Below are 23,066 nucleotides of genomic sequence, written 5' to 3'. Positions count from 1 at the left end.
ATGAAAATATTGCCTAAAAAATATCTCAGCAATACTGTGATTTCAAATTTGTCACTTCTGAGAAAGTTAAAACTACTTCATTTAAGTCATTCACTGATATGTTGAATTGTGTGCTTCGAAATGAAGAATTTGAAGAACTGTCAATTCTTGTTGACATTGCTGGAACATTTCAAGCTTCTAGTGCTGACTGCAAACGTGGATTCAGTCTTAGAAATTCAATCAAGTGTAAATCCAAAAACAGACTGGAAGTGGAACATTTGGATGATCTAATGAGGATTAAGATGTATCTTTCATCTGGATGTGAAATTAAACCAGATAGTGTTTATAGACAATGGATTTGTAATAAAGACAGATGAGAAAAAAGTTTATAAAATATGAAAGATTTTCTTTTTTGCATTTCATTATACCCTTTAATTAATAAATGAAATCAAAAGAAAGTGATGTTTCAATTTTCATTCTAAATATTCTTAGTATGCGAAAACCATACATTTAAAGTGCCGTGCAGTTTTCAAACAGTGTTTAAATTGTTAAACATGATGGTGTTCCTCAACAGCACGAGGCTGTCAAATTTCATCCTGGTGGGTACAGCACAGGTGTTGTCCTGGAATAGACTTGACCTGTTAGCAATGGCCTTGGACAGGATTTTATAGTCTACATTCAAAAGCGAAATAGGTCTCCAATTCTTGATGTCATCTCTTTCCCCCTTCTGCTTGTAGTTGAGAATAATGATGCCCTTTCTCATGGAGTCTGATATGCTGCCATCTAAAATGCATAGCACTGTATACTTCCAGCAGGTCTGGGCTCATCCAGTTCTGCAGAGCAGAGCACAACTCAGCAGGTGAGCCATCGCTTTGGGGAGGCTTATTCAAGTTAAAGGAACAGATGGAGCCAGTCAGCTCCTCCGGGGTCAGTGTCTGGTCCAGGCTCTTCCGCTTACAGTCATCTAACACCTCCGTGATAGATGACACAAAGTTCTGGGAGGCTGTGGGGTCTGTGGCCTTTCTGTCATACAGACAGGCATAGAAGGATCTACAGGTTCTTAATATGTCCATCTGTGAGGAATTCTCCTCCTTACGTCCGTGAATCAGAATGTGCCCCCTGTGAACCTTTGGAAGAAGAAACATAAGCAGGTCTTATCCTGTTCCACAGTGCGGACCCTGGATCAGGAGATGTTAACTGCTACGCTGCTGTGGCATGCGCTACTAGTCAGAAGGGAAGAGAGTCGCTGCTCTAACTTGTCTGTTATCCCGTCAGTAGGAGCATTACAGTTGGCTGAAGGAATTTGAACAGATCAATTCACTTTCAGCTGAACAGCAGCCCTGTGCACTGCTGACTAATAACTTCATAAAATATGTAAGAATTGTAGAAAAGAGGCATATTATTCATTTGTGACAGCTGTGAGTCCTTTTATTCGCTTGCCACCTGTTGTTCCAGAAACAATTAACAGCAATTAGCACTCTGCCTCCACTGCCCTGAGAAAACAGGCCACAGATCCTTCACTCATGTTCAGTGGTGTCAAACCGATACAAGAGAACTGGCCTCTTTGTGTATTTGGATCCATTGACATTAATTTAGGAGCTAAATGTCATAGGTTAAGGGTGAAAGGTGAAATATTTAAGGGGAACATGAAGGGAAACTTCTTCTCTCAGAGGGTGGAAAGAATTTGGAACAAGCTGTCAGCAGAAGTATGGGATTCCAGTTCAATTTCAACATTTAAGAAAAGTTTGGATAAGTAGATAATGGACAGGTATGGGCCATGTGCAGGCAGAATAGTAGTTCGGCATGGACTAGATGGATTGAAGGGTCTATTTCTGTGCTGTAGTGCTCTATGACACTATAGAACATTATAGCGCAGTACAGGCCATTCAGCCCACAATGTTGTGTTATCACTAATCTAACCCTACCCTCCATTTTCTATTACCGTTGTACCTATCTAAGAGTTTATTGAATACTTGGAATGTATGTGTCACTACCAGTACCCCGGCGGGCTGTTCCACGCACTCACCGTGATGCATCACATCCTATTGAGAAGTGCAGACACTCTCTACCCCTGTAATATTTTCACCTCCCAGGCAACTCTCATGCCAGGCTGGATTTTGGGTAAAATAAAAATTGGAAATGCTGAAAATACTCAGCAGGACAGGCAGTGCCTGTGGAGAGGAATACAATTGATGTTTCACATTCAGGACCTTCATCAAGATTCAGTTTTGTTGTTTGTACATCAGATTATACATTGATATACATCGTTTGCTGTTGATTACAATTATTGTTACCAGATGATGATGGGTTCGATGAAACGTTAACTTTATTTCTCTTTCCACAGATGCTGACTGACCTGTTGAATGTTTCCACTATTTTTGTATTTTCATTATTCTGCTCTTTGCCAAATCTTCCGCTGCACAAACTGACTGCTATGCTTTTTGCAATCTAACAACCTCATCACGTGTAACTTGCTTTCGGATTCCATGTGCATGTGACAAATAAAACTAATCACAGCTTAATCCTTACACAATATTCACTATTCCTAGCAGATAATGTGTCTTGTTTTATGCTCGAGTCAAATTTCGACCCTAGAATAAGACATAGGAACAGAGTTAGGCCATTCACTTCATTGATTCCGCTCTACCAGTCCATCGTGGCTGACTTATTATCCCTCTCAACCCCATTCTCCTGCCTTCTTCCTGTAACCTTTGACACCCCCCCTAATTAAGAACCTATCAACCTGAACTTTAAACATACCCAGAAACTTGGCTTCCACAGCTGTCTTAGGCAATGAATTCCACAAATTCACCACCCTCCAGCTAAAGAAATTCCTCTTCACCTCTCTCCTAAGGGGACATCCTTCTTTTATGAGGCTGTGCTCACTACAGGAAACGTCTTCTCCATGTCCACTCACTCTATCCCTTTCAATAGTCGACCGCATGAGTTTCTTCCTGCTGCTTCCGATTCCTTCCACATTCCAGAGATATACAGGTTGGGGTGAGTGAGTTGTGGGCTTGCTGTCTTGGTGCCAGAAGTTTGGTGACACATGGTGGTCTGCCTCCACCTCATCCTCAGACTGTGTTGATCATTGACGCAAGCAACGCATTTCACTGTATGTTTCAATGTGCCTCTGACAAATAAAGTTAATCTAATTCATAATCTTTACACAGTATTCAGTATAATAGGTGGGCAGTTGGTAGGTCATTTGCTTTGTTTAATGCTCAAGGCCAATTACTACCCCGGGATGTTTAATACAGTGTTAGTGTATGGGTTATGTCTACTGGTACACAAATCAGTTGTAACTTACTTTAATCCTCTTCCAGGAGAGCAGAGTCATTGGAACAACTCTTGTGTCTGCCGTTTCGGTGTAGATGTGGTGCAAAGGGACAACGAACTTTATATTAAGTGGAGTCTGATGTCATAGCGGATCAATCACGCACCGGTCTTCTCAACCATCTACCAGGCCCTGCTCTGTAAAATATTTATTGTAGCAGTTTGTTGAGGAATAAAGCAGCCCTTTCACCTCTGATTTAGTGTAAAGCAAGGGCTCCGGAAGTGTTGACCTGCAAGAGGCTAAGGTAATGGAATGTGTTTACTATCTAGGATTCAAGGCAGCACAATCGACAAGGACTGTGCTGAAGTTAGATCATCATTTTAAAGGGAGAGAAACCTCTGAGGGCTCTCCTTAAGGTGTTGAACTCCTTACTTTCATAGGAAGCTTGGTAGCTGGAGTCAGTGTTAGTCATAAATAAAACACAGATTGAACAAAAAATATACAGGCCTTCCAAACCTCAGATATCACAGCTTCAGGCCATGGGCGTCAAAACTTAGCGAAGATAAATTGTCAACTTTATGACCCTGATGGATATCTGCCTTCCTCCTCTGGGGAAATCACTTGCAACTCGAAGTCTTGGTAAATGCAAGCCTTGAAATTAAGGTCATGCATTGAGCTGCAGTTGTAACCCTGAAGTCTTGTTATGTTTCGTCAGTGTCTGAAGGTAAGATCCCGGAAGGGACTGGGGTAGCAGTAACAATAAAACACCACTGCTTCTTCTGATTTCGGACATTAATTGAGTGTAATGCAGGTTCAGGCTGTGTTTTGTAGGTCATCATGGATGAATACAGAATATTGAGTATAAATATTTAGTGCAGCCTTCACTTTAGAAGGAAACCACAAGGAGATAAAATCCCCTCTCACTGCTTGAGGCTGTAGGATGTCCTCCACGGAAATTAAATTCCTCCCTCTTACAAGGTGGACTGATTGATTTTATCGAAATGGGGAAGAAGGAATCCCAGTTCAGAACTACAGCAACAGAACCCTAATGACTGTAGGTGCCTACAGAAAACTGTACACAGGGCAAAAAGTCCACTTCCCCCAAATGACTGTAGAAGGGGAATGGAGTTCTGCTTGTGATTCAGAGTCAGGATTATTGGCCTGTGCACAAGTAGAGGTATGCATGGGAGGAATGAAACGCTCATTTGCAGCAGCATCACAGGCACATAGCATCAAATAAGCAATAATTACAAAAAAGGCATAAATTAAATGTAAGTTATACACAATTGTTAAAAGAAAGAAAACAAATAGAACAAAAGTAGCAAAGTAAATTTTAGTGCAGAGTGATTAAATTAGTCATAGTGTTGCTAAACTGCAGTGATGCGGTTTTGCCAGTTGGCTGGAAAACCAAATGGTTGAAGGGAAGCAACTGTTCTTGAACCTGATGACATGCAACCTCAACGCCCCCCAGGGACAATATCAAACTATCCTTGAATATATTTAGTGGTTTGGCTTCAACTGCTTTTGTGGTAGAGAATTCCATTGGTTCACCAATCTCTGAGAGAAAATAAAGTTCTCCATGTCTCAGTCTTAAATGGCTTATTCTGACTGTGACTTGTGCACCTGGACTCCCCCACCATCCTGCAGAACCGTCATGTACTTAACCTGTCCAGTACTATTAGTATTCTGTGGGTAACTCAAACAAGTACTGCTCTTCAGCATGGCCGCATTGAAGGGATTGTTAAACTCATTTGGTTCATTGTGTCCTATCAGAAAGTATATCAGCTACACTTCTATGCCTGGACTATGTGTGGATCCAGACCTACAACAAGGTGGTTGGGTCTTAACTACTCTCTCTAAAACCCTCTCAGGTCTTGCATTTCAGTGAGGGAAAGTTGCAAATAACCTCATTATGAAGTATTTGATGTTGCGGTGTTTGCTGAGTTTGGCAATTAGCTTGCAGACGTTTCATCACCAGTTGAGTTGACATCCTCAGTGCACAGTTGTTGGTGATTCTCTCTGGAAGTGCTCACATTTATATAGGCTCCCATTTGCTTGCCTCAGTCCTGATTGGGTACCCCTTCAGTTGATCTTTGAATTCTATTGGCTTGCGTTTCTTTGGTTTTTAGGGGTTCATAGATGGTGTCCATTTCAATATGTTTGTTTACAGAGTTATCAGAAGACAACCATGCTTCTAAAAGTTCCCTTGCCACCTTCATGTTTGCTTGCCCCAGAAACTCTGCAGTGTCTTTCTCGGTCTTCATGTGTTGAGATCAGCGACAGTGGATCATGTCTCTGTATGCCAGTTTGTGTTCCCATAAACGGGTTGAGAGTTTATGTCCTGTTTGGCCGATGTAGTTCTTGTTGCCGTGTCCTGTACATCACATTGCTTTTGTAGGTTGTCTTTACTGGCACCTTGGTTCCTGAGACAAGCTTCCTTAAAGTCACCATTGGTTTGTGAGTGACTGTGATGCTGTGAGGTTTGAGCAGTCAAGCTGTCATTTCTGAGGTATTCTTGATGTTGGACATGGTCACACGTTTCAATGCGTGCTGAGTAAGGTCTGCATGTCTTGCTCTCATAAGTGGGCATCTCCTATGAAATTCCGTGGGTAACCATTGTTCTGAAGCGCTTTGAACACGTGTTTGTCTTCTCTGGCCAGAAGTTCAGTGGTGCTGCAGTGTGCTTGTGCTCTCTTATATAAGGTGCTAATGCAACTTTTCTCGTAACCCGCTGATCTCAGTCCGTGAAGACTGAGAAAGACACCACTTTCACTGGGACACCGCAGATGTCCTGGCACAGGCAAACATGAAGCATTACGAGAATTTTTGGAAGCGTGGTTCTCTTCTGATAATTCCATTAACAAACAAATCGAAATAGACGCCGTCTATGAGCCCCTAAGAGCCAAAGAAATGAGAGCAAATGGTATTCAAAGGTCATCTGAACGGGTAGCCCATCAGGACCGAGGCAAGTGAATGTGGCATGTATAAATGTGAGCACTTCCAGAGAGAAACACCAACGACTGTGCACTGAGGATGTCACCTCGACTAGTAATGAAACGTCCGCAAGCTAGTTGCCAAGCTCAGCGGACACAGCAACATCAAACGCCTCAGCACGAGCTGCCATCATGAAGCATGTTCTAAAGAGCTGGACTTATCATACAGCAAGGCAAGCACACAGAAACACACACAAACATATACACACGCACGTGTGCGCACATACACACACAAACATACACAGATACAAACACACAACCTTGCTCACATGCTCTTTCTGCACCTCCCTCTCTCACGCCCACATCCTGGTCCCCTTCCCTCCTCCAGTGCCTCCTCCACAAGTCCCCGTCCGACACACTCAGATAAAGTAGGGTGGAGGGGCAGATGCGGAGCATCTTTTTCAGATCAGCCTGCTCCTGGACTGTGCCTCGATACTGTCCTGTGGTGCTGTGTTGTGTACAAATTGCTTCATTTCTCCTATTGCTCGGCTTCCCCTTTTTCTCCACATCACAATATACCCCAACTCGTCATCAATCAGTTTAATGATGATGACTTGTTCTTATTCTCTTGGGGAAATGAACATCACTGGCAAAGCCACTAATTAAAGCCCCATACTTCCCATCCCTGACTTTGCTGTCTGACGACCCAGTTCTGTGCATTTTTTATCTCATGCTCAGTTAGTTTATCTGCATTACAATCTCTCAGCTGTGAACAGTGGAATAAACTACTGGCTTCGTTATATTATTTTTTCTGTAGAAACATGCAATGCCAGCTTTATTTATTTGTTTTTATTTCGAGATACCGGAACAGGTCCTTCTGGCCCAACGAGCCACACTGCCTAGCAAGCCACCTATTTAACCCTAGCCTAACCACAGGGACAACTTACAATGACTAATTAACCCATTCACCACTGCGTCTTTGGACTGTGGGAGGAAGCCGGCCCACCCAGAGGAAACCCGCGTGCTCAGGGGGAGACAGCGCCAGAATTGAATTCCGAAGTTTGGAACGGCCTGAGCTATAATCACATCGTGCTGTGCTGCCGTGGCGTCGAGTAGAGTGTGTGTGTCTGTGTGTGTGTGTGTGTATGCGCGTACTGTGTGTGTATCTTCTCCGAGGATCGGCACCATGTCGTGCTGGAGAGGCTCGTGAGTTTTTGAGATCCTGAGAGTGATGCTGTCTGGAATTTAGCCATCTATCGTTTAGCTCTTGGGGTTAAAGGTCAAGGGGGAGGTTCCAGACAAAGTGTGATATAACCAAGACCTCAACCGTGGGGCTGGCGGAAGATGATGACACATCACTATGGCAGTGAAGGCGGAGGAAGGCTGCAGCAGTAAAGAGTCTCGAGTCGTCTTGCATTCCATGCCACTGGACCCTGGCCCCTATTTGTCAAGGACTGTGTGGTGGCTGCCTGTGCATCATCCCTCCCACATTAAACAAAATCACCACAGGCGTTCTCCATTAAGGGAATCCACCCTAATATCTGGAATCATCAATAGACAACCCCTTAGGAGAGCATCATACTGAATTCGAGTGATCGCATTACTGTATGTATGTGGAGGGAGCTCTCACTTAGTGCTCGTTACTCCGCTTGTGTTTAGGGGATCAGTGAAGTTCCTCCATCTGTGGTGGCCTTCATCATGTCAGTAGCTTCCTCTCAGTTTTCACTACTGTCAGCCATGCAAGTTCCTGGTGGATTCTCAGGAATACCAGTATACTCAGATGTAGAAGGGTTCTTCATTGCTGTTTCCTTAACAATTTTGTTTTGCCATAAAGGGTTGTTAGCCCTGAACTGAACCCCCAAACCTGGAGGACAGGTGGACCACTCTCAGTCTGGCCTCTACCCTTTGACCTGTTTGCATGGGTGACCCTACCAAGAGCCAAAGCATAAAGCCCAGACTCCAGCCAGCATAGCTCTCCAGGTCATTGAGGCATGGAAACCTCCAAAGGACGACAAGGTTGTGGTCCTCTGGGAGGACGGAGTGAGCTCCCACAAAGATTATTCAGTGGAGAGATTGGAACAAGACCCAGTTCTGTCAAACCTGTGAGGTTATTGTTGTGGTAATGGCTGTTCCCTATCAAAATGTTCACACACGGCCATTTTCCATTCCTCCGAACTGTAGAGGAAGCAAGTACTGTACATTAGAAATGAACTTGAGGAAACTTCCAGTCCCAGAAGGCCAATTTGTGGTGGAGATTGAAGGTTTAATGTGTTCAGAAATATGCTGACACTGGTAATATAAAGGAATAGATAGAAACACATGAACATATGGATCTGCTGCTTCTGCTTAGGCAGTCCCCGTGGGGCTAAGGATCACTTGCTTCCTTTTCAGCTCTGAGATGTGGAAGGAGCCTGTGTGTGCATTTTGTGTATTCATTAACGTGGATCAGCTACACGCTGCTGCTGGGTCTGTATCACCTTATTGTGCCTACACACACTACACACCACACACACAAAAGATACCAATTGCAGTGTGTGTTGCCATTTGCCACAATAGGTAGGATTTCCTGGTGGTCACCCTTTTTAAAAAAACTCCACTTTCCATACTCATTCTAACATGTCTGTCTCTATGGTTACGATGAGGCCCCACTCAGGCACTCAGGTAAGAGGAGCAACAGCTCATGTTCCGTATGGGTAGCCTCTGAAAGGACAACTTGAACATCAATTTGCCTAACTTTTGGTAATTTCACCCCACTTCCCCTTCTCTTCATTCCAATTCCCCATTCTGGTTACCCTCCTGCCTGTCTTCTCCCTCTAGTGTCCCTCGTTCCTCCCTTTCTCCCATGATCCAGTGTCCTCTCCCATCAAATTCCTTCTTCTTCAGCCCTTTACCTCTTCCACCTATCCCCCTCCCAGATTCCCCATCCACCTTGCTTTCCCTCACCCTTCAACTGCCTTATTGTGCTCCTCTGCCTCCCCCACCTTCTTCTTCTGGCTCCTTCCCCCTTCCTTCACAGTCCTGATGAAGCGTCTCAGCCTGAAACGTCAACTGTTTATTCCCCTCCATAGATGCTGCCTGACCTGCTGAGTTCCTCCAGAATTTTGTTTGTGTTTCTCTGGATTTCCAGCATCTGCAGATTCTTTTGTGTTGACCATGTGTCTGTGTATGAGTGAGTGTGCGCGTGTGTGTGTGTGTGTGTGTACGTGCGTGTGTGCGTGCATGTGTGTGTGTGTACCAGTTAGATCCCAATCGGGTGATTAAGCAAGAAGTAACAAAAAGCAGACCTCTAAATTTCAGTTTTCTGGTGCTGACTTATTTCTTTTCTTCTCCCTGGTAATTTCAGATTGTATTCGTTCCCTGCTGTTTGTTGGGCAGGACTGTAGTGCAGCGGTTAGCATAATGCTTTACAGTGCCAGCAATCAGTAAATCAGGCTTCAGTTGCTGCCACTGTCTTTAAGGAGTTTGTACATTCTACCTGTGATTGTGTGGGTTTACTCTGGGTGCTTCCCACATTCCAAAGATGTACAGGTTAGGTTTAGTAATTTGTAGGCACATCTCGGACTGTGTTGGTCGTTGGTGCAAACAATACATTTCACTGTAAGTTTCGATGTACATGTACAAGCTAATCTTTTAAAAATATATGTTTTCACCTCTTCCTGGCACACCTTTTGTTCTTCACTGGTCTTGACCAGGCTCTCAGATAGTAACACACTATCACTGGCCTTCTCTCCACCCCTCCTCTGCACTTTCACAACTTGTTCTAACTTTCATTCCCAAATCCTGTTAACTGTTGCTCCCTCCTCCCATGCTGCCTGATCAACTGAGCATTTCTAGCAATTTTTGTTCGCCCATAAACTCCTGCTAATCTCCTACCAAAGCCCAGTCTTGTCACACAGTGTTCAGAATGTAGAATCAGAACGATTTTCTTCCCAAGCAAACCTCCTGACTTTCATTTAATGAATATCTTGATGCATTACAAAGGAACATGAGACATTCTGACCCATCCCAGACTGTCAGTGTGTTGACTGACAGACATGTATATTTCACGTCTATCCTTATCCAATCGTGTTTCAACATAAATAATCACTGTATTCTCCATACACCTGAACCCGGACTGAGGTCAACTTCTTCAAGGCAGATTTAAAATAAAAGAAAGGTTATTTAAAATGTAGGCAGCCAAAGAAAAATGATTGGATTCTGTAGCTAGTTTAATAATATTTTATTGAGCTAATCGTAAATAAGATTGGAGAATGGGTTCAAAACAGATGTCTCAATAGGCTGACCCAAGTCAAAAGACGACAGGAGGAACAAGTGTTAATTACAGCACATCAAGTTGGGAACTGGAACTGGATTTAGACCATAAGACATACGAACAGATATAGGCCATTCAGCCCATTGGGTCTGTTCCTGCATTTTATCATGGCTGATATATTTTCCTTCTCAACCCTACCTACCTTCTTCCAATATTCATTAACACCCTGACCAATCAAGAACCTAACAACCTTCACTTTAAATAGACCCAATGACATGGCCTCTACTGCCATCTGTGGCCATGAATTCCACAGATTCGCCACCTTCTGGCAAAATAAATTCTTCCTCATCTCTGTTCTAAAGGAATGAACTTCTGTTCTGAGGCAGATGGAGTTCAATCCAGAAAAGTGTGAAGTGATTCATTTTCGAAGGCCAAATTTAAAGGCACAATACAGAATTAATGGTAGGATTCTTTGCCGTGTGGGAGTACAGAGAGATTTTGGGTTCCATGACCATATGCCCATATCCTCATTGATCCTGCACAAGTTGATAGAGCCGTGAGGTAATGTTGCAGCTTGACAAAACCCTGGTGAGTCCACACTTGGAGTATTATGTTGAGCTCTGGTCAGCTCAGTACAGGAAGCTTTTAGAAAGGGTGCAGGGATTCACCAGAGTGCTGTTTGGATTAGAGAGTATGTCTTATGAGGAGAACTTGAGTGAAGCAGAGCTTTTCACCTTGGAGCGAAGGAGAATCTGAAGTGGCAATAGAGGTACATACAATGATAAGACGCAAAGATAGAGTGGACAGCCAAGGACATTTAAGAGACTCTTAGGCAGGCAGATGGATGATAGAAAAATGGAATGTTATGTGGTAGAGTTATGTTGATCCTAGAATAAATTAAAAGGTCAGTACAATGTGATGAGCTGAAGGGCCTTACTGTGCTGTAATGTTCTATATTCCACTGGAAACATCCTTCCCACATTCCACTCTGTCCTGGCCTAATATTGATAGATTTGATGCCATATTGTAGATTACTCTTGTCACAGAGACGGGCATTATAGTGCATAGGCTTCCACCATCCCATTGCACGGAAGAGCCCACTCAAAGCAGGAGCAACGACTATGCCTTTCCCTGCAGCAGACCACCTAGGGTGTTGAAACTTCAATGTCCATTCAAGTCTTTGCTCAAAACAGTAGCAGCAGTGAGGAAGGAGAAATGTTAGAGGGGAATTCCAATTTGTAATCAGTGTGTACCGGCCATACAGGTCTTTAACTAAGAGCAGTAACAAGTTCACTAATTGGCAATCATACTGTCTATCAGTGCTCATTATAGCTAAAGAATAAACTAGCATTTAATTGCCAATGGAGCAACAAACAATCAGCTGGAAGACCTCAGGGTGCCAAGCAACATCTGTGGGAGATGGAAGGAATTGTCAACGTTTCAGGTCCCAGCCACCACGCATTATGTTTTCAACCTGACGCATCAACAATTCCCTTCCTCCCATGAATGCTATTCAATCCAGTGAGTTTCCCCGGCAGATTGTTTGTTGCTCCAGATTTTTGCAGTCTCTTGTGCCTCCATTTAGCTGCCCAACTCTGGCTGCTCTTGAGAAGGTGGTGGCGAGCTTCCTTCTTAAACTGCTTGATGTGTGTGAGAGTGTTCCAGGATTTTAACGCAGTTACAGTGAAGGAATCAAAGTTCCAAGTTTAAAGTAGATTTAGTATCAAAGGACATATGTCATCAGACACTTTATTAAGTACACCTGTACCTCTGCTCATTAAAGCAAATATCTGATCAGCCAAGCAATAACTCAATGCATAAAGCATGAAGACATGGTCAAGAGGTTCGGTTATTTTTCAGACCAAACATCAGAATGGGGAAAAATGCGATCTAGGTGACTTTGACAGTGGAATGACTTGAGTATCTCAGGAACTGCTAATCTCCTGGGATTTTCACACACAACGGCCTCTGGAGTTTACAGAGCATGGTGCAAAAAACATATAAGAACATCCAGTGAATGGCAGTGCTGTGGGCAATAACACCTTGTTAATGAGAGAGGTCGGAAAAGAATTGGCCAGACTGGTTTGAACCTTGAAGTGGATGGGCTACAGCAGCAGAAAGACCAGGAACATATACACAGTGGCCACTTTATTAGGTGCAGAAGGTACCTAATAAAGTGGGCACTGAGTGTATATGTCACTATATACTATCTTCAGATTTATTTTCTTGCAAACATTTACAGGAAAAATAAATAACTACAATAGAATCTGAAAAACCATGCATAAATAAGCAATATGCAAAAAGGAGGCAAACTGTGCATATAAACATTTCAATAATACTGAGAGCACGAGTTGTAAAAGATTCCTTGAATATATTCCATGTCAGGATGGTGTGTGACTTGGAGAGCAATTTCCAGGTGATAGTGGTGTTCCCAGGCTTGTTGCTAACCATCATGTATCTATAATTCCAGTGAGACTTGGGATGGAAAACTGAAATATATCCATGAAGACTTGTTTTTAAGTTAATGTTTTCTTTCTCTTTTACAGACAGAACAGCACAGAGATAACTGGATCATTACAAAGGTAGGCACCTGGCATTTTCTACAGCAAAATATGTTTGTTGGATGGTCTTGTGTTTCTCCTGAGTTTGAAACTGGATCATCAAACAGTGCTTGTCACAGTATGGAACATTTTCACGAGCCTGGATTACCTCACATGGATGGAATTTCAGTGGATGTTTAAGATGGTGGGTGTGTGTCCGTGAATACCAGCATGGTTTTTCCAGCTTTGAAGTCTTGTACATCTTTATTACTTCCTCTGTAATTCCACTGAGCATTACAAGAGAATTACAGATGGGGGAAACTGTTCGCTCATCAGTGCAAAGAAATATGGTCAGAATCATCTCCATCCAATCATCTTTCCAATTGCTTCTACATGTTTTCACTTTTACCAAGTTGACAAGTTGGATTAATTAATTCTTCATTTTTTGCAATTTTTACCCCTAAGGTTAGGCGTGCACATGTTGTCCTTCTTTCTTGGTTTATTGTGAAGTAAGCATGTTGCGGAGAAAGCAATGGGTATTGATTTGGTGTCTTCAAATGAGCAGATACACCAAAATGTCTGATGGAGGACATGAAGCAGACAGAATGTTTATTGGGAGGGTTGAGTGCAGTCTTGGTCTAGCAGATGGGTTTTTAAGAGGGTCTCTAACAGCAGAGAGACTTCTATTGCCTCCAAGCTGAACCACTACATTACAGTTCTATTTGGTCTTCCTCGCTTTACTCCCTATGCTACACAAAACTGTAAAACAAGAGAAAATCTGCAGATGCTGGAAATCTGAGCAACACATACAAAATGTGAGAGGAACTCATCAGGCCAGGCAGAATCTATGGAAAAAAGTACAGTCGATGCTTCGGGCCGAGACCTGCCGAAGGGTTTCGGCCCAAAATGTCGACTGTACTTTTTGCCGTAGATGCTACCTGTCCTGATGAATTCCTCCAGCATTTTCTGTGTGTTGCTATACAAAACTCTGCTAATTTTTACTTAAATGAGTAAAATTTACTGATGTTACCTCATGCCATGACTTAGTTTGCTTGCTCACAAATACCAGCTACTGGTTATGCAACAACATAGTTTTAAATCCATGTCTTCACTTTCAAATCCCTTCATGGTCTCGCCAATGTTTGTTCATTATTACCTCTGTGTCAGAATCCTCCAAGAAATCTACACTAGTCTAAAGTCACACTCTTCCTTTCCCAAATTTAATTGTCTCACCATTGCCCTCCAGCAGCCAAATTCCCAAGCTCTGGAATTCATTCCTAAAACCTCAGTGCTTCCTGTGAGACACTTCTTAAAGGTCAACTCTTTGACCAAGCAATTTGTCAATAGACAATAATATCTCCTAATTTGGCTTGATGTAATGTTTTATCTGCTTGTCAATACAAAACAAATGGGACATCAGCAACATTGAACCTGTAGACTGGAAATAGATTAGTGCTGCTGTTGTTGTTGAGAAAGGTAGAGAGCAGAGATGATCAGGGAGAAATGCAACTACTAATAATGGTGGAGGTGCACAGGAGTCCATAAGTGGAGCAATGTGGGGGTTGTAGGGCCAGGTTCAGGGAGGAACAAGACCAGCAGAGAACTTGAACTCAAGCATGAGAAATTTAAACTTGAAGTGTTATGATGAGAAGTCAATATAGGTGGGCATGTTGAGCCAACAGGAGTTGACATTGTGTACAATATATGTGGAAACTGCATTTGATATTGCCAACACTTTAATGAACAGTATTTTTCCTGAACTCACTAAATACAGGGCTTTCAATTATAAATTATGACGTTATTACATTTTATTAAACAAATGGGCACCCAATCTATGTTCTGCAGTCAGTAAATTGTATTATTGGCCTATGAAGCACTGAAAAATTGACAGAGACATTCCCAGCTAACACCCCCACCAAAGGGTCTCATTGTTGAAACCTCACCCACCTGGAACATAACTCCCAAAATCCCAGTCCTGGCATGTAACAGTTCTTTTTATAAAGCTGTGCTTGTGATAGTGAGAAGGCTCGACAATAAGGAACTGTTCATGTGCAAAATGTTTTATTTCCTCACATGAAGCTGCCCTTTAATTTGAGTCAGGTTCAAGTCTGTTCCTATTAGAGGGACATGTTTATGCTCTGTGACTTGTTCCCATTCATTCTTGAGCAATAAATACCAGTGGCAAGACCAGAATCCATTGCTTCCACCTCGATTCCCTTGGGAAGGTGAAGCATAAATAATGCCAATATTAGTCCAAGTTTGGATGGTATGGTGTTCCAATTTGTCCACTATGTTCGTCCTGGAGGTTAGAACTCATTGCACAGGAAATCTAATGGTTGAGAGGCAGAGGTCGCACAGATTTTCTATACCCAACAAGCTTAGCCATTTCAAAACTCCCCCAGATAACTTCACCTTGAACTCTCAAACCAGGATTTCACATTCCTCCAAGGAAGCAGTCACTGGTTTGATGTTTCAATGACAAGTTAACTGTAACTTACGTGTAACTGGAGTAACTGCGTTGCTTGGAGTAGTCCACACAATGGTGAGGCTCAGAGGGCAGGCAGCCTGCCAAACTGAATACAAAAGGAATGATTGGAAAATCTTCAGGATGCCAACAATGGTTCCTGGTCCAGTGGAAAACTTGGTCTCTGAGGAATACTAAATCAGAAGAAGTGGCCAGTAGGAGTTAGAAATACATCTAAAGATAACTTGCAAGAAGAATGGTTTCTGTTCTCCAAAGTATCTGGTCACATGGTACATTTCAAAACTACTTAAGGGAATGTAAAGCCTTTGGAGAGTTTCTCAGAAACTTTGGAGGTTCTACATAAATAAAGTTATTAACTGCACTTGGTTAGGACTACAAACAAATATCTCTATGTGGTGGTTGCTTATGCAGCCTATTTTGTCAGTCATATTTATTTTTGTCAATCCTTATCAGTTTTTAACTAGATTAGCAGAGCTGTGAATAATTCAAGGCTGATTAGCAGTTGATGGATTTTAATCTGCAATTAATTTTTATTTTCTTTGCCGTAATGTGATTTAGCCAGATGTTGCAGAGCGCATTGCCTGAGAGTTATTAGGGAAAACCTAAAGACCAAATAGAGCACAAACATTTTGTGGATCATCTGAGAGTTACCCACCACGGCGACCATTAGTGGAAGCCCAAGGGGAAAACTTGTGGGTTTAGTAGCAGTGCCAGAGGTTCGAGTTCCAGAATGCCCAAGTTACCTGAGACTGACATGTTGAGTCACACGAGATGACAAAGATTTGAGAAAAATCGAACACAGGTTTTTGCTGGGACTTGAGAAGTGGAGTTATAGGGAAAGGTTGAGTAGGTTAAGAGAAAGAGAGGAGATCTTATAGAGGAATACAAAATTACGAGGGATATAAAGAGGGTGAATGCATGCAAGCTTTTTCCCTCAAGTTGGGTGAGACTAGAAGGAGAAATCATAGATTTAGGGAAGTCATAGGTTTCACTTAGAAGGCGAAGCGAATGCAGAATCATCTGCCAGTGATGTGGGTTCAATTGTAATATTTAACAAAATTTAGGATAGATACATGGATGAGAAAGGATTAGAACATAGATCATTACAGCACAGTTCAGGGCCTTTAGCCCATGATGGTGCGCTGACCTTTTAGCCTACTCTTAAGAGCAATCTAACTCTTCTCTCCTACAGAGCCCTCCATTTTTCTATCATCCATGTGTCTCAAAAATTCCCATAATGTATCTGTCTCTACCTCCACCCCTGGCACCATGCATGCACCCACCACTCTCTGTGTAAAATACCTACCTTTATTTTCTTTGCGATAATGTGATTTAGCCAGATGTTGCAGAGCACATTTTTTGAGAGTTGGAGGGCTATGGTCCGGGTGCAGGTAGATGAAACTAGGTAAAAGATTAGGTTGGCATCAACTGGATGGACCAAATGGCCTACTTCTGTGCTGTAGTAGTCTATGGTTCCATGACTCAGTTTCCACTGCACAATCCAACATTTATGGATATAGTTAGTAGCAGGTCATAGCCTGTTTGTTTGTGTGACTACAGCTCATTTCCGGTTTCATTAATAAAAGTAAGTGGACGGACTTCTGGACCATAGTGGGAAACAACCATTTTTAGAGCTCTGAATGTTTCTGTTTGGCAATTCCTATTTTTAATTGAAACTTAAATAGTAAGGAAAGTGAATGGTCAGAAACCACAGATGGCCGGATTGAAGCCACCAGGAGTACCATTATTGATAACAACTTGCATTTAAAACTTTCACCAGAGCATAATCAATCATTAATTGAAATTGAGCCACTTAAGAGGGCATTTGGAATTCGAGGGCAGGTCATTGAGGAGCATTTAAAGAAGCGGGAGTGTTCAGAAACAGAATTCCAGAGCTCAGGGCTCAGCGGCTGAGGGCATGGCACAAGTGCTGGAGAAGAACAAATCCAGGATTAGCCAACAGCCAGAAATGGAGGACTGCGGTCATCACCGTGTGCTCTTAAACTGTAACAGATTACAGAGATAGGGAGGGCCAAAGGTTAGAGCGAAACTTGAAAACAAGAAAACCAAGGTGTCAGTCAGTCCGGAACCCAAATGTGTTAGTCCTCTGCCCCTGACCCCAAGAAACTACAGAGAATTGTGGACCCAGCTCAGTACATCACGGAAACCAGCTTCCCCTTCTCGCTGCATCAGTAAAGCAGCCAACATAATCTAAGACCCCACCCCAGTTTACTATCCTGTTGTAAGGCTATTGAGTGCTCCTCTGGAACTATAGAATAGGCAATCTAGCTCGTTAGGGCCTTGAACCATCTTGTCCAACTGCACCGCAGAGAAACTGTAACACTGTATTCTGCATTCTGTTATTATTTCCCCTTGCACTACCTCAGTGTACTGATGTGATGAGATCTATGGATGGCCTGCAAAACAAGTTTTTCACTGTACTTATGGTACATGTGACAATAACAAACCAATCCGGCAATTTAATGACTACGGGGTGATAGGAGATCAGGACAATGCAGAGTTCTGGGTGCAACGCTAATGATGGAGATAGAGGATGAAAATCACAATCTGTTTTTTTTTATCATTTCTTTCTCTCCCTCCAGCTGGATGCACGTTTTAATTTAAGTGACTCAGAAGTTGGAAATCTGACAGTGTCATGTCCCATGGGGCTGCTGGGTTTAGAATTACCCATTCTATTGAAGCAGTTGTCACTGTATAATGATAGTGTGGAGCTCGGTCTTTCTGCCTTTATGCTTGCACTCAATAATAGGTTTGCTCATAGGCTGAAACCAGAAAGAAAGTACCTGCATCTATAAAGTGCTTTTCACCAGCGCAGGATGTTCCCAAAGCACCTTACATCTAACAAAGTGTTTTGAAATAACATTATCGCCGTATTTTTTAATAGGACAGCTGGTTTGCGCGCAGCAAGATCCAAAAATCTTGGTAGTAATACCTGCAAAAAAGTCACCCTGTTCTGTTATGAGCCCTGGGGCTTTTATGTTTCAAGTCTCTTCGGGAGCTGGCATCTCTGACGGTGCTGCATTCCCTTAGGACTGCAGTGCAGCATTCAATGTTAAGTCTTCAGGTGTGAGACTAGAAGCCATGGCCTTCTGATTTAGAGGAGAGAGCAGTGTGCAATAAACCACTTGCAGCATTCGCCATCATCCCATCAAGATGTCGCAGTGAAGTGAAGGGCGACTCAGTGGTACAGCTTTACAGTACCAGCGACCGGCAATCTGGGTTCAATCCCCACTGCTGTCCGTAAGGAGTTTGCACGTTCTCCCAGTGGCCGTGCAGGCTTTCTCTGGGTGCTCCGGTTTCCTCCACGTTACAAAGTACAGGTCAGGGTTAGTGAGCTGTGGGCATGCTATGTTGGGGCTGGAATCATAGAGCCACTTGCAGGCTGCCCAGCACTATCCTCGGACTATGTTGGTCGCTGACACAAAATGGTGCCTTTTTCTGTAAGTTTTGATGTTTCAATATACATGTGACAAAGCTAATACTTAATCTTTAGAAGTATTTGTGATAAGTGTGAACTCCATGAAGCTATCACAGAATTTGGCCAGTTAATCCATAATCTCCACCTTGAATGGCCTCTGCAGCTGGTTCCACTCTTGCTCCCTCCCTTCCCTTTCTAACTATATATCGAATTCCATGGTGAAAAATCTGCCATCACCACTCTTCCAGGCAAAACATTCCAGATCAGTCCAGATGTGTACCAGCTGTTGTGTTCTGCTTCACTTTCCTTTAATTTGTTTCTGGGCTGCAGGGCTCAGTTATTAGTCATAGACAGGTGTGACATGACGTTGTTAGCTGGAGGGGCTTTCTTGCACTTTGATTGCTGCACGTTGTTGATGAAGTTGGATTTGAATGCAGGCAATGGTGACCTGTGTCATGGACAATTACTAAACTGTTGGAAATAATTCAGAAGATGTGTAGCTCGGGTGGTTGATGGCTGGGTTGAGTTGTTCTCTAATCTTGGCAATTTACTTGCAAACGTCTCGTCACCATGCGAGGAGACATCGTCAGTGCGCTGTTGCTCCGAACGCTAGGCCTTTATATGCTTTTCAATCAGCTGATTTGACGTCATTTCAGAAACTCATTTGCAATATGGGGAGGAAATCTAGTGCAGTTTTTCATGAGCAATTTAGTAAAAAAAATACTTTGACCTTGATCCTATTTATGAGCTGATATAGTCAAAATCAAGACCTCAGTGCACAAAGTTCACTACACCATCCAATCAGCGATGAGATTTCCTGATAGGTTCCACCCATTTGGTTGTCTTCAGAAACCTATAGAGCGACCAGCTGCTCTTTGTTCGTCCTTTGTTAGCTAAATACACTCAATGCACTAAATACACTTTATTAGGTTACTCATGTACTTGATAAAGTGGCTACTAAGTGTACGTGTATAGTCTTCTGGTGCTGTACCCCATCCACGTCAAGGCTTGAAAAGCACTTTTGAGCAACAACTTCAGAAGTTAGAGGACACTCAAGTAGCTGAATCTAATAATCTACTTTCCTGATTAGCTGGTCAAAAATTATATATTCCTGCAAGAAAGAGGCGGGTCTATCAACCAGTGCTAACCTCAGAAAGAAAATTAACTGCATTTCTTCATCATCCTGCAAATCTTTTGTTTTCAAGTAAGCATCCAATTCTAAAGGTTGCACTTGAGTTGTCATTGAAATGGGTTGAGCATTCTAGCTCATAGCTACATGTTGTATTAAAATAAAGCTTCACAATCAGAATCCAATTTATTATCATTGGCATATGTTGTGAAATTTATTATTTTGTGACTGCAGTGCACTGCAATATATAAAATATACTATAAAATTATTATAAGAAATTAATATTTACATACAGTGGATTCTGGTTAATTGGGATTTGTTTGGACCAATACATTTTGGTCCAATTAAGAGGCTGCCCCAATTAGCTGAAGTTTCATGGAAATAGTTAAAAATGTATATAAAAAAGAGACCAGCTATCTGTGATGTGCAGAGACCTGTGCATCACCCAGAAATCTTCCCTGGATCTTGTGGAATTTTCCATTTGTGACATAATGTCACATTCAAAATAAATTCCAATTTTAGTTTTCGGATTTTGGAATTTTAGATAAGGGTTACACAATCTATTAGTTTGTAATAGTAATCAATGGAAGAATTTATCCAGTGGACACTGCCGTGTTCTTTTGATTGACTGTAAATGAAGAAAATCAACGCAGACACCTTGCGCAATTTTTTTTGTCCAGTGTCAAAATCTTTTTGTGGCATTTTGGCAAGGGTCTGAAATTTTTCAAAGTCAAAATAAAAAACTAAATTATCAAAAATCACTGCTTTTTGAATCGTCATCCATCAGCCTAAATGCATAACATAACAAAGCACATGCATCTGATGTTATTTAAAAACTGCAGTGTCTAACAGCCACACAAGTGCATGCGACTGACAATAGTTAGAAACTGTTCAGTAAAATCTCCTGTCCCAATTAAGTGGTATAGTGTCACAAATAAACAAAGGGAATCCCAGCTATTTTCTTGATTAGATTTTGTTCTTTAAGAGTTGTTCCTGATAAGAGGCTGCCCCGGTTAACCAGTGGGCCAGTTAACTGGAATCCACTGTATATAAAATAAGCAGCAAATAAAGAAGGAAAATAGTGAGCTAGTGTTCAAGGTTGATGGACCATTCAGAAATCTAATTGTGGAGGAGAAGAAGCTGCTCTTAAAATGTTGCGTGTGCATCTTCAGGCTCCTGTACCTCCTCCCTGATGGTGGTAATGTTCTGGGTGGTGAGGACCTTAATGATGGTTGTTGCCATTTTGAGGTATCACCTTTTGAAGATGTCCTCCGTGGTGGAGTTTAGTGCCCATAATGGAACTGGCTGAGTTTACAACCTTCTCCAGCTTTTGCTCAGCTGCAGTTCTGTTGCAGTTACCTGTATCTAGGCTTTAAGGTAACTTATGGATAGTGGGTTAAAGTCAAAATACACAGCTCACAAAAATCTTGCAATTAAAAGACTGGCAATAATCTACAACTATAATATTCTGAAGCAGCATATGAGCTAGATTCCACAACCATTATTCATTTGGGTAATTACTGAATTTAATTGTAGCATCCAGACCAGAATCTAACTATTAAGCAGAGCATTCAGTTCAGGAATAGCTTTGAAGCTTGGTCTATTATGGAGTGGATGACTCACCTCCACGACTGACAGAGAACTAATTACCCAATGTTCAGGGAGTTCTTAGCAATCTACCTTTAAAATTCTCTCCAAAAATTCTCTTTTAAGCTGAAAGGTGCAGATAAATGTCTCTCTGAGGTTCTTGGTGCATTAGAACCAGAGATCTTCAATTTGGCTGAGTAAATATTTGGAAGAGTAGAACCTTTTTCCTTTTTGTCTGGAGAGGAGTTAAATTACAAAGGTTTTTTCCTCCAATCTGATAAGTAGTTTAACATTTACTTATAGATCTTGATGGGGATAGAATTGCTGTTTGAGTATCCAATGATAACATCACTCTTCTTATTCTGTGTTCCTATAGGATCAGTGTAGAAAATTGCTTCAGCAGCAAAGAGAAGAAATATTCATAACTGGATCTATACTATCATGATATCTGAATCTGGTCTATTATCACTGATTTATATGATGTGATTTTTTTTTGTTTTGTAGTAACAACTGTGTAAAAGTTACTGCAAAATACTGAAGTAAATGAATAGTTCAAAAAAAAAAGGAAGAGCAAAATACTGTTTGTAGGTTCACGGACTGTTCTCAAATCTGATGGTAGAGGCAAAATTGTTCCTAAGTCACTCAGTGTGGGGCTTCAGGCTCCTGTAGTGTGATCACTCGAGTCGAGTATGATGATCTCCTAAGGGGTTATTCCTTAATGTAGAATGGCTATGCCTGACCCTGCTTAACATGGGGAGGCTGATGCATGGGCAGACACAACATGGTCCCTGACAGATTGAGGGCAAGGTCCATTGGCATGGAATGCAAAATGACTGGGGAACGTGCACTGCTGCAGCCTTCCTCCACCTTCACTGTCATCGTGATGTGTCATCATCTTCCACCAGCTCCACTGCCGAGGTCTTGGTTGAATTGTTCTCTATGTAGATCCTCCTTCTTGACCTTACTGCCATGGGTGACCCTACCAGAAGCTAAGCTTTCAAGATCTCAGGATCCTCTCCAGCACGACAAGGTGACAATCCTCAAATCCTTGATCCTCAGGTACCCTTACTTCATCCCTGGTGATAGTGAAACCCCAGTTTCCTTGGGCTGCGTAAGTCTAGGGAATATACACTCTGGTCCTGGCAAACCCGTGAGATTGGGACGGCTCTCCCACCCAAGCCCCAGTCTGTGTGGATGCTGTGTAATTTGCTACCCTGTTACGACTCAGTGCTAAGAAATTACAGACAGCACACTGTGTACGATTACAGGAATTACATTTACGAATGTTAACTTAACTAAAGGGTTACTAAAGAAAAGAAAGTAAAAAAAAACAAGAAGAGGCTATTATAATTAAGCAGTCAAATATGCACAAGTTAGAGCTTAACTCTTCGAAAAATCATATTCATCGATCCTCAGTAGACTTCTACACCTTGCTCCATCGAATC

The 23,066-nt window shown here is 42.2% G+C and overlaps 1 protein-coding gene across 18 annotated transcripts in view; it reads left to right on the top strand.

Annotated features, from left to right (window-relative positions):
- celf2 (cugbp, Elav-like family member 2) overlaps nucleotides 1–23,066 on the top strand; it is a 1,121,102-nt gene that overhangs the window by 538,774 nt on the left and 559,262 nt on the right. For all 18 annotated transcript variants that reach the window (XM_063072708.1, XM_063072701.1, XM_063072709.1 and 15 more), the window contains one exon: nucleotides 12,988–13,023. Coding sequence is in view for 11 of the 18 variants with exons in the window: in XM_063072700.1 (XP_062928770.1) it covers nucleotides 12,988–13,023 (36 nt within the window). In the remaining 7 variants the exon portion in view is untranslated. The remainder of the gene's footprint in view (nucleotides 1–12,987; nucleotides 13,024–23,066) is intronic.

The sequence above is a fragment of the Mobula hypostoma genome, chromosome 20 (assembly GCF_963921235.1).
Source record: "Mobula hypostoma chromosome 20, sMobHyp1.1, whole genome shotgun sequence".
Taxonomy (NCBI): domain Eukaryota; kingdom Metazoa; phylum Chordata; class Chondrichthyes; order Myliobatiformes; family Myliobatidae; genus Mobula; species Mobula hypostoma.
This window is presented reverse-complemented; position numbering and strand designations above follow the sequence as displayed.